Source organism: Alligator mississippiensis, chromosome 4 (assembly GCF_030867095.1).
Source record: "Alligator mississippiensis isolate rAllMis1 chromosome 4, rAllMis1, whole genome shotgun sequence".
NCBI lineage: Eukaryota > Metazoa > Chordata > Crocodylia > Alligatoridae > Alligator > Alligator mississippiensis.
In genome coordinates this window covers 142497748-142509225 of record NC_081827.1, presented here as the reverse complement: position 1 = coordinate 142509225, position 11478 = coordinate 142497748, and the positions used below count along the sequence as shown (strand labels likewise).

Genomic DNA, 11478 nt, shown 5'->3' with positions numbered 1-11478 from the left:
TTGCCTGCTTTGCCCGAAGAAGATCACTTGAGAAGACATGAGTGAACTTCATGTTACTGAGAAACATACCAGCAGCATCTGCTTGTCTGAAACCAGTCACAGAAAGGGGTTCATCAATACCCTGACCTACAAAACAAGAAGTTCCCAAACACTTCAAGCATGGGTTTTAGTTGATTTACCATTTATAGCATCCAGAGCACACAGGCAGGACAGGAGCCCTGCTATACCATACCCCATCTCCCATGCCTCAGAAACTCAAAATTCAACAAACATCATGCAAACTAAGTAGAAAGGAACAGTGTGTGTTAAAACTCCAGGAGCAAAGACAACAACTCTTTTCTAGTGCTACTTATGCTTGTAGAGCTATCAAAAGAAATGTGCATACATTCAGGCCACCTGTAGCATCAAAAAGCACAGCACATCTGCTACCAGTCTGGCAGATCTGTGACATCTATAATGGTGCATGAGGGAGAGCTGGCTCCTTGACAGTCCTTGGTAAGCTGCTGTTTTGCTCTGCCAAATATCTGATTTGTGTAGTGGCAGCCATGGCTATCAAGCACAGTCCCTTTCACCAGCATCTATTTTGTAGTGCTACAAATGAATATGTCCAAGGCTTACAGCTTATTTACGTATGTAAGAATTAAACACACATGCAGAGCCTTAATTTTCAAAAATTACTAGCAAGTAAAATTTCAATCACTAGTAAGTTGACTGTTGATTCCAGGATGAACATGAGTCGCCAATGTGATGAACCAGTTGGCAGAGCCAATCGCACCTTGTCATGCATCCGTAGGTGCTTCACAAACAGGCCAGGGAAGTGATGCTCCCCCTCTATGCAGCACTGGTCAGACTGCAGCTGGAGTACTGTGTCCAGTTCTGGACGCCGCAGTTCAAGCGGGATGCGGGAAACCTGGAGAGGGTCCAAAGAAGGGCCACTCGCCTGATGAGAGGCCTGCAGGGAAGGCCCTACGAGGAAAAGCTAAGGGACTTTAACCTCTTCAGCCTCTCCAAGAGAAGGCTGAGAAGGGACCTTGTGGCAGCGTACAAATTTATAAGGGGCGAGCAACATGAAGTAGGTGGCGATCTGTTCACCAGGGCACCCCCTGGAATGACAAGGAACAATGGCCATAAATAAGCTACTGGAGAGAAGGTTTAGGCTAGACATTAGGAAAAAGTTCTTCACGGTCAGGGTTGTCAGAGTCTGGAACAGGCTCCCAAGGAAGGTGGTGCTCGCCCCATCCTTGGAGGTCTGCAAGCGGAGACTGGACAGTCACCTGGCTGGGATCACACGACCCTAGGGTTGGTGACTCTTTTCTTGCCTGCCGGGGCAGGGGGTCGGATTAGATGGCCCACTGAGGTCCCTTCTGACTCCATGAATCTATAAGTTTTCTTCTTTTCTAATTTTGGCCGGGGGATACCTCTATGCCACCATTTTTTGAAGATTTTTTTAATGTCATTTTTCCTCGTATATCCTGTATGCCAGAGGTTCCCAATTTTTTTCTTATTGCGTATCCCCTTCCAGATTTATCAGCTCCCTGCGTACCCCTACCCACATATTATAACCCTTTAAATGTCAATATTATAATGAAAATTAAATCCACCATTACACAATTTCTCCTCTGTACCCCCCCAGAGAGGCCTTGTGTGCTCCCAGAGGTATGCGTACCAGTCTGGGAACCCCTGCTTTAAACATTATACATATTAGACCAGGGCTGTCCAAATCATAGCCAGCAGGGTAAATCTGGCCCCCAAGGGGAAAAATGCAGTTCCTGGGTGACTACCCAGTTGCTGCTCCCTCTCATCACTCTTGCTGCTGCAGTGATAGCTGGGATCTTCAGGCTCTCCTCCCAACCTCCAGCTTCCTGTCCCTGCTTCTGGGGACAGGGTAGGCCAGGGCAGCAAGACGGCACTGTACCCAGAGCAGGGAAAAATGGAAGTCACCCACATGGCAAAAGAGGGGAACTGGTTTGCCCACGTTGTGTGTGCAGCCAAAAGGGAGGTGGGCACTGCTTGTGCAGTACAGGGGAGCCACACTGCTTGCACTGGGCATGTGGTGGGCCACTAGAACCACCCACACAGTTGAAAGGAAGCTGGGCTGCTTGTGGGGCTGGTGGGGGAATAACCTGAGGAGGGGGATAGCTGCTGGATGTGTGGCCTGGATATCTGAGGCTTGTGGGTCATGCAGTCTCTCATTGTCCAGAAGTTCGACAGCCCTGTACTAGACTTCCTTTACTCAATTTCCAGTTTGCCTAGGAGTTTAATAGCGATGTCTGCCCTCCTCCACCACAACTGACTCTTATAAACGGGAAGAAAAGGTATATCCTGAAAAAGGTACCAGTTCTGTAATGTCTGGAGGATCTGCAAGACACCCAGTGATTGGGAGAAATGTACGTTATTTGGACCTTGACTGCTATTCTCAGAGGCAGGGATGGACACTTTTTTTTTGTTCCTGTCACATTAAAGGAAAGTAGGCAAGCTGTGATATAGAGGTGCTGTTAACCCCATAAAATCTCTAAAATTCATCCCTTAGGCTCTTATAGACAGATAAAACAGCACAAGAGACTGAAGTTTAACCACAGTTTGCTTATTAGGCCCAAAGTCTCAATTAGCAGTCTCCTACAACTACAGTTGGTTTTAAAACTTTTCTTTCTAGAAATACATACATACAGCAGGAATGGTAATACCCAATTCCAATCAGGTAACATTAAAAAAGCAGAGCTACCATTATGTGAAAACAAATTAAAGCTGATCATGTACTGGATTTTTCAGTGTACATAGCATTAGATAGTGGACATTTAAAATCACAGCTAACAACAACTTCACATGCAATTGTGAACACTCTGCACTTCTATAAATAGAGACCCCAATGTCTCAGGTTGTACACCTGGACAAACACAAAATTAGTAGACATTGGTGTAAAGTGACTTGTCCAGAGCTTTGGGACCGAAGTAGGCATAGAATCCAATTTTCTAAGACAGTCTTCCTTAATCACAAGGCCATCCTCTCTCTTTCTGCACTTGTCCATCTTACTCATTATATACCTCCCACTTTCTACAGCACCCCCATTCAACTTTTCATTCCAGTTTTCCCTCCTCCCCAGTTCTTCTCTAGCCAGCAACATGCCCCTTATCTGAGTCCTGGTTTCCCCTATAACAAATCCCATTCCTGGTTCTTTCCCAGCCAGTTCTAGTCTTCAAGACACTAGTCACTCTGGTTCCTCATCTGATCTCAGAATTCTCCACTATCTTTGCAGACTCCTTGTCCCAATCTACCCCCTATGCTTAAGTTTTCCCCACCCCTGGTTTTCTTCTCTTTCCAGTCAGGCCACTTCCACTTTCACTACGCCAGCACAGGGAACACTAAGAGCAGAGACTCTCCTGCTTTCATTTTCAGTACCATAGCAGCCTGTGGCAACTATAGGAAAAGTCTTGTCCGACATGTTCAATAGAAATGGAATATTCTTAGAATTTAGCTGCCAGCTACTATCAAGCTTCTACTGAGCATATGCTGTGATTTTTCAAGTCTGGGGTCATGGTCAGTGTTGCCTGTGGAAAAAAAATCCTAACACCAAAGTCACATCTCCCTGCCAAATTCCAAGCCATGCCCCAGGCATACAGGCTAAAGCTTCAGAGAAAAAAATATTGTATTTATATTTATTTTTATATACAAACAAAACACCTCACATTTTGCTGAAACACTTCCTGAGAAACAGTTCAACTGGACCTCCACAAATATTAAGAAAAGAAATTAGCCTGAGGCAATCATGCAGTCATCCAGTATGGCAAACCAGTACGAACAGCTCAAGTTTGGCTATGTTAGAACCTAGAGAAGACGTAGTCTTATAAGAAGTACAAGGCATCCTGAAACTGCGGATGTTGCTACTAGCTCCTCCTATAATCAAATAGTCTTAACTCTAAAACATGTTATAACTGAAAAAAGACATGTTCTAATGTTCTTGATGGTACCAAAACTATTTCACTCTGGACAAAAAAAATCAGAATGGGACAGGCAGGCATCCAGCATGGAAAACCATTACAAACAAATGCTAACATTTTAAAGTCTGTATAAGTTAAAGCCATACTCCTAGCTTAGGTAAGGATTCTTATTATGAGCATTCTTTGATAAAAAAGGGAAAGTGTTGATAATATTTCAGCAATTAACTATAGGACGTCTTATCATGCAGAGGAATGTAATTTTAAAACTTAGCAAACTAACAGTGAGAGTATGATTCACACTAACCTTGAAGTATCTTGTCTTTGTTGTATCTTGTTTCTCCACTGAAAGACAGAAATTTCTTTGTTTTAGAAGTTAGTCTATATAAGGCACCAAAGATTCAGCAGGGGGGCAAGACAGCACACAAAAGCATAAAAAAAAGAAGGTACCAGTTCTACATACTCTCCTCCAAAATGGAGTATTTCATTCCATTCTGAGTACTGCACTGACAGAAAGAAAAAACTGGAGGAAATTAACTAAAATAATGCAGATTGATTTATGAGGAAAGATTAAACAGCTACACTTGGCCACCTGACAAGAAAATAAGTAGGGTAAGGAATGGGAAGAAGCTTATGTCTACAAATAATTAAAAGATAGGAAGACCGAAGAATTAAGAGTGGTACAAGAAGTGGAGGGATATAAATAAAATGAGAAAAAAATATCAAGGATATATGCCTGGTAGCAGAGCTACAGGCCCCAAAGGTTGGATCACTGAAAGACATACAGGCAGCATTTATTCAGAATAATTTGTGGGCAATATTCTTTTTGAACAGAAAGTCTTTTCAATGTACTATGTCTATAGTTCTACCTTTGGATGAATGCTTACTGCAATTTGTGAGTTTGCATCACTGCAAAATAGAGGACTTTATTCAACACTACAAATAAAGGCCCCAATGAGGCAAAAACACACCTAAGCTTGGTGACTCCTCACATGAATAAAAGGACATTTTGCTACATATATGCAAAATTAAGGCCAAACACATCACTGACTTTCCAAATGAAGAGCCACTGGCAATACTATAAAACAGGTTTTCAAACTGTTCCACAGAGAGATGGCTGGTCATGAGAAGCAGGTTCTTCCCCTTCTATAAATGTCATTAAAAGCCAACTAAAATACAACATAGTATCCGAGTCATTATGAACACAGAATTTTAAACATACTCAAAGTCAGCCTAAATCTACCCCCCCTAAAGTGTACAATGAAGTTTCTGATGACTATTATGGAATCCAAATATTTCATAGATTTCATAGACATTAGGGCTGGAAGGGACCTCGGAAGATCATCGAGTCCAGCCCCCTGCCCAAAGGGCAGGAAGTCAGCTGGGGTCATAGGATCCCAGCAAGATGAGCATCCAGCTTGCTCTTGAAGGTGTTCAATGTAGGCGCTTGAAACACCTCCGGTGGCAGGCTGTTCCAGACCTTGGGGGCTCAGACAGTAAAGAAATTCTTCCTCATGTCCAGCCTGAAGCAGTCTTGTCGTAGTTTATGACCGTTCGATCTAGTCATCATCCCTTGGGGTGTTCTGGTGAACAAACGTTCCCCCAGATACTGGTGGTCACCCCTGATAAACTTGTAGGTGGCCATCAGATCACCCCTGAGCCTGCGCTTTTCCAGGCTAAAGAGCCCCAGGGCTCTCAGCCTGTCATCGTAGGGTCTGCTTCCCTGACCTCTGATCATGCGTGTGGCTCTTCTCTGGACTCTCTCAAGCTTCTCCACATCCTTTTTGAATTGTGGAGCCCAAAACTGGACGCAGTACTCCAGCTGCGGCCTCACTAGGGCTGAGTACAAGGGGAGAATGATGTCCCGGGATTTGTTTGAGAAGCATCTATGGATGCAAGCCAGCATTTTGGTTGCTTTACTAGCTGCAGCATCGCACTGCAGGCTCATGTTCATTTTGTGGTCAATGATGACCCCCAAGTCTCTTCCTTGCATAGTGCTAGCCAACATAGCACTGCCGAGCCTATAAGGATGCTACAGATTTTTCTTCCCAAGATGGAGAACCTTGCATTTGTCGGCGTTGAACACCATCAGATTCTCGTCCGCCCACTTGCTGAGCCTGTCCAGGTCAGCCTGGATCACCCACCTGTCTTCTGGTGTGGATGCTTTGCCCCAAAGTTTGGTGTCATCGGCGAACTTGGCCAGTCCGCTTCTGACTCCAGTGTCCACATCATTAATGAAGATGTTGAACAGTATGGGTCCAAGGACAGGGCCTTGGGGGACCCCACTGGTCACAGGACACCACGATGAGTGACTTCCATCAATTACTACCCTCTGGGTCCGACCCCGGTGCCAATTTTCCAGCCAGTGGATCGTGGAGGACCCAAGGCGACAATTGGCCAGTTTCTCCAAGAGGCGATCATGGGAAACCAGATTGAAGGTTTTTTTGAAGTCAAGATATATGACATCAATCTCTTCTCCCTTGTCCAGGTGATAGGTCACCTGGTCGTAGAAGGAAATGAGATTGGTCAAGCAAGACCTACCCGCAACAAACCCGTGCTGGCTATCCCTTAAGATGCTGGTGTCGGCCAGTCCATTAAGGATGGCCTCTTTAATAAACTTTTCTAAGATCTTCCCCGGGATAGAAGTCAGGCTAATGGGCCTATAGTTAGCCGGATCCACTTTCCTCCCTTTCTTGAAGATAGGCACCACATTGGCCTTCTTCCAGTCTTCGGGCACTACACCAGAACACCAAGAGTTTTCAAAGATCTATGCTAGAGGCTGGGCTATGATGCTCGCCAGCTCCTTGAGTACCCTGGGGTGAAGATTGTCAGGGCCGGCTGACTTGAAGGTATCCAGCTTCTCAAGAAGTTCCTTCACGAAGTCAGCATCAATGGAGGGCAGGGGATCACCCTCACCCGGACTTCCCCGTCCCGTAGTGGGCATGGGCGTCCCATGGGACTGATGAAAGAACGACGCAAAGTACCTGTTTAATAGGTTGGCTTTTTCCTGGGCGTCAGTTGTCAGTTGCCCCATCTGGTTCAGCAGGGGTCCAATGTTGCCCCTGCTTTTCCTCCAGCTCCCCACATATCTGAAAAAGGACTTTTTATTGTCCTTGATGCTCAAAGCTAGTAGGAGTTCAGTTGCAGCCTTGGCTTTCCTGGTCTGCTCCCTACAGGACCGGACCAGTGCAGAATAATCCTCCTTGGAGGTGACTCCCATCCTCCATCCTTTGTAGGCCTTTCTTTTTAGCCTCAGGAGGTCTGCTAGGTCCCTGGAGAGCCAAGGGGGCTGCTGTGCCCTCTTGTTGCCTTTCCTCCGAGATGGAATAGACTTAGTTTGTGCATTGAGGATCGCTCCCTTAAGGAGCTCCCCTCTCCCCGTGGTCATGGTCCCTTAGGGCCTCACTGACAAGCCTCCTGAGCTTGTCAAAGTCGGCTTTCCTGAAGTCAAGGACTTCCATGTTGCTGACTGACTTGCCAGCTTTTCGGCGGATGGTGAAGGTGATCAGCTCGTGGTTGCTGTCACCCAGCTTCCCATCGATCACTAGGTCGCCGACTAGGTCATCCCCAGTAGCCAGTACCAGGTCGAGCAGCACTTTGCCTCTCGTTGGCCCATAGACTTCTTGAGTCAGGTAGAGGTCATCCACGCACGAGAGGAAGCTTTGCGACCGCTCAGTTTTTGCTGAGCGATCCTCCCACGAGATGTCCGGGTAATTGAAGTCACCCATGACAACCAAATATGGCTGATAAAGACTGCTTTAGGAAACCCCACCTTCAGATTTTTAAGTTTTCTAAAAAGAAAAGGATTCAGCTTGGCTTATTTTCTAACTGAGCTAGAAGCAGGAAAAAAATGACACCTGGATCACCAAATCAGCAGATTCAGATCGTTAAGAATAAGCAGAGTTAAAAGGATAAGATACTGGTTTAGTTGCACAATGCAAGCATTAAACTCTTAAGCAGAAGGAAAGAAATGAGCAAAGTATTTGTAAAGAATATGATTAGTAAATGACTACTGACAATTACCTATGATAATTTAAGTCACAGAAATTTAGGGCCAACATTTACTTTTGGTTTACACACACCCCCCCCCCCCCCAAAAAAAAAACACAAAACTATTCATGGTGTTCAGAAGTCTTCAAGATCCACTGTAATTGAAAGATAAAAGCTAAGGCTATACATTATGACAGTTTCTGATATCAATGCTTGTTTTAATATTACCTGGTACTATCCTTTTCCTAAATGAACACTCTACCTCTGCCAAAGTCAAGAGTGCTTTTGGCAGAAGGAAGGCCTTATGACCAACTGCTTACAGTCTACAAATAGCCTTAAGTAATCTCCCATGCAACAGGGCACTTCAAGCAACACAAAAAAAACCTACTGATATAATTTGTCATCTATATTTTGGTAAACCATTAAGATATAGAAAACTTCAAATGCCTAGTCAGATTTAATTAAGTAGTATATCATGGAAGCAATTTTTTGGATCAGGTAAAGTGTTTCCCAGAGTGTTTACTTCAGTTGTTTCAAAAGACTTTGTATAAACAAAAAAATAGTGTTATGCTTTCTTCAAGAGTTAAGTTAAAATACTCTAGGTGGCGAAAACTGTTTAAAACTATGATGTGTCAGTTTTGCATATCACAACATTTTACTTTGAGTAGCATGTTGTAAGTTCTGTAGATACTTCTGAATACAGCTATTTCTGGAGCAGCATTATATTAAAATTTAAGTGCGTTATAATACAACATAGAAAACATTTCAGTGAGAACTGAAAAAGTCTTTGGAATGAGCATATACATTTGATTTCCCCAAAGCATTTGGCAAAGGAAAGAACTCCATGGAAGGGATCCCAAACTTTTAGATGTTGCTCAGAGGAGGAGCCAAAATGCAGCTGTGTGTAAGGTTGCATTGTTGCTTTGCCATTCTTTTTTTCAGTACATGTATCTTTCTTTAGTTTTAAGGCTGACTTTATGGATTAAGTTTACAGGTGCAACAACGATTTAATGAACCTGGATGACTGGGAAGACCTTATATGATACTTTCAAGTGCACACTCCCTTGCAAAACTTAAAATGTATTGAAAGATACGGACAGATACTCTATTTTATGGTAGCTGCCCAAGGCAATCAGGCCTTCTGATTTTGAGAGTCTGAATGCATTCTGGTGCCATTCTGGAAAGATGGGCCAAAACCCAGCAAGTAGAACTATATCCTCCACCTCCGCCACCAGTGACAGGGGCCTGTAAGGGCACATCACTGATTTCTTGCAACAACTCAAAGACAAAGCAGAGATGGGAATGAGGGTCATAGGTTCCAAATGTGTGCACCAAGGGGGGACACTGAGCAGAGCACACCAGACAGGGCACACAGGCTTCTGACTCAAGGCAGTCAGGCTTCCAGAAAGCATTAGCGTCACCATCAGCTGGGCAAAGCTGTGGCATACACAAACATAGGCAAGTTCTTTTTAGGGTTTTGGAAGGGAGAGTGAGTGGAGAACCAACTAGGAAATAAAGAAGTCTCCAACTGGGTGAGTTAAAGGTGTTGATATGGTTTCATACTCCTCTCTGTGCACTGCCATGTTACAAAAAAACAAGACCTATGCTAAGCTTTGGGCAACTGTATGCTTCATTCCATTTTCAGTGCGTAACTAAGTCACCTTTGCCCTGCCTCCCAGGCTGGCAGGACGGGACGAGGATGAGAAGTTCTGCACCTCTGAAGAGACAAGCATACCTCCTCCCCTGGGCCCCAGCTGCTTCTAGCCTGGTGAGGAGACGAACTCCCTCCACATTCGAGGGCTTTTAGCCCTTTGGAGCACCAGATGCTGGGGGCTCCCACAAAAGCCTGTGGGCTCCTGCTGCATGTAGCAAGGCCAGAATCATGAGATCCACAGGGTCTGATCGGCACAGCTCATCACACCACCCTGGGCTTCATTCGTTTATTTATTTATTGTTTTCATTTTTAAAAATTTAATTATTTAATTTGACATTTTTTAATTTAAACATTTAATTTCATTCTGGAGACTTCTTTAAGAAACCTGCCCCAGAGCAGGGAGCCCAGAGCTCCCCGAGGTACTGGCCAGTTCCTTTTTGGGCTCTGAGCCGTGCCCATGGGGCCCAGGCTAAAGACAGAGCCACAAGGCAGCATTGCCAGCTCTTAAATACGAAATTATTGTATTAGAAGCTCAAAGTTATCATAGTCACTGAAAAACTATTTGTACGTTGAAAAATATACACTAACTATGCAAATAAGTCATCTTATTTACTTATATTGCTCACTGTAGGTCTCTAGTGAGTGAGAATGTGTCAAAGTTGAATCATTTTTGTGACGCTTGCCTCAAAATAAAGAAAAGTACTGACAGGCCTCTTCTGGGCTAAGATTGAGAGTAGGAAGCATCTGAAATCCCAGATTCTTTAGTCTGGCATGGAGGATACTTGTCTGTAGTATCTTAGGGCAGCAATTCTCAACCTTTTTTGTACACAGACCCATTTGTGAACATCAATGGACAGTCCGCACCCAGTGCCCCTCACTCCCAACCCGCTGCCCCCCACCCCCAGGCCCCCAGTGTGTGGGGCAGGGGATGGGTGCGTGGGCATGGAGGGCTGCAAGCAGCCCCTTGCAGACTGGCAGACTTCCAGCCTGCAAGGGAAAAGCCACAGTTTCCTACGTTTTTTTCCTTTAAAGGAAAGGCCATGTTTCCAGTTTGTTCGCGACCCTTTCACAGGTTCTTGTGACCCACTTTGGGATAGTGACCCATGGGGTCAAGGAACACTGCCTTAGGGCATCCGAATCCCAAGACCTCCAAGCTTGGACCTGCATGTGAGGTGTCTGCCAATGGATCTGGGAGCACACAGGCCCAGGTGGGAGGCTGGGCTGGAGGATGCTCACCAGCCGGCTGTAGCACCACACACTGGGTTTAGAACAACCCAGCTCTGTCTGCTCAACCCGTAGGGTTTTGGGACCCACTGAGTCCTGCTCAATTGATCCGACTTGGCTGATTTGACCTGGAACACGAAATATATTAATTAAAAAAACCCCAAACCCATTCAGGCTGATACTGCATCAATGAGCTTCCATTTTTCAGTTGGTCTAATAAAAGGGATCACCTCCGAACCGAGGGTTTTAAGAGTTTCGCGTTTCTCTTAGCCCTGTTCAGTGCTGCTATTGATCACACAAGGGCTGAAATACTCGCACATATGCGCTAACGGCCAGGCACTTGGCAGAGGCCCCTCAGCGCCGCCTCCCGTCACCTCACTTCAACTTGGCGCAAAGGGCAAGACAGCGGCCGCAACAGCCCCGCCCCGCCCCCCATTTCCCCTCGAGGCGGCGCAGGGGGCGGGGCCATGGGCAGCTCCAGACCCGGGCCGGGGGGGGGAGAATATAGGGGGGAGGGGTACAGTCACCGCCGCCCGCCCGCACTCACTGCCTGACGACGGTTAGCGCGAACCGAGCCATGACGTCGCCGTCTCCCGCGTGTGCGCACGCATCCAGCCTCCTTTCCACCAACCGCCCACCGGAGTGCCCTGCACTGCCTCGCCCCTTTCGATGACGTCA

The 11478-nt window shown here is 45.7% G+C and overlaps 1 protein-coding gene across 1 annotated transcript in view; it reads right to left on the bottom strand.

Annotated features, from left to right (window-relative positions):
• Nucleotides 1–11478, bottom strand: part of TIGAR (TP53 induced glycolysis regulatory phosphatase) — a 21171-nt gene extending 9693 nt beyond the window's left edge. The window contains exons 1-3 of the mRNA XM_006261540.4: nt 11348–11478; nt 4240–4277; nt 5–126 (exon numbers count right to left, since the gene is read on the bottom strand). Of these exons, the coding sequence (XP_006261602.1) occupies nt 5–126; nt 4240–4277; nt 11348–11379 (192 nt within the window). The 5' untranslated portion in view covers nt 11380–11478. The remainder of the gene's footprint in view (nt 1–4; nt 127–4239; nt 4278–11347) is intronic.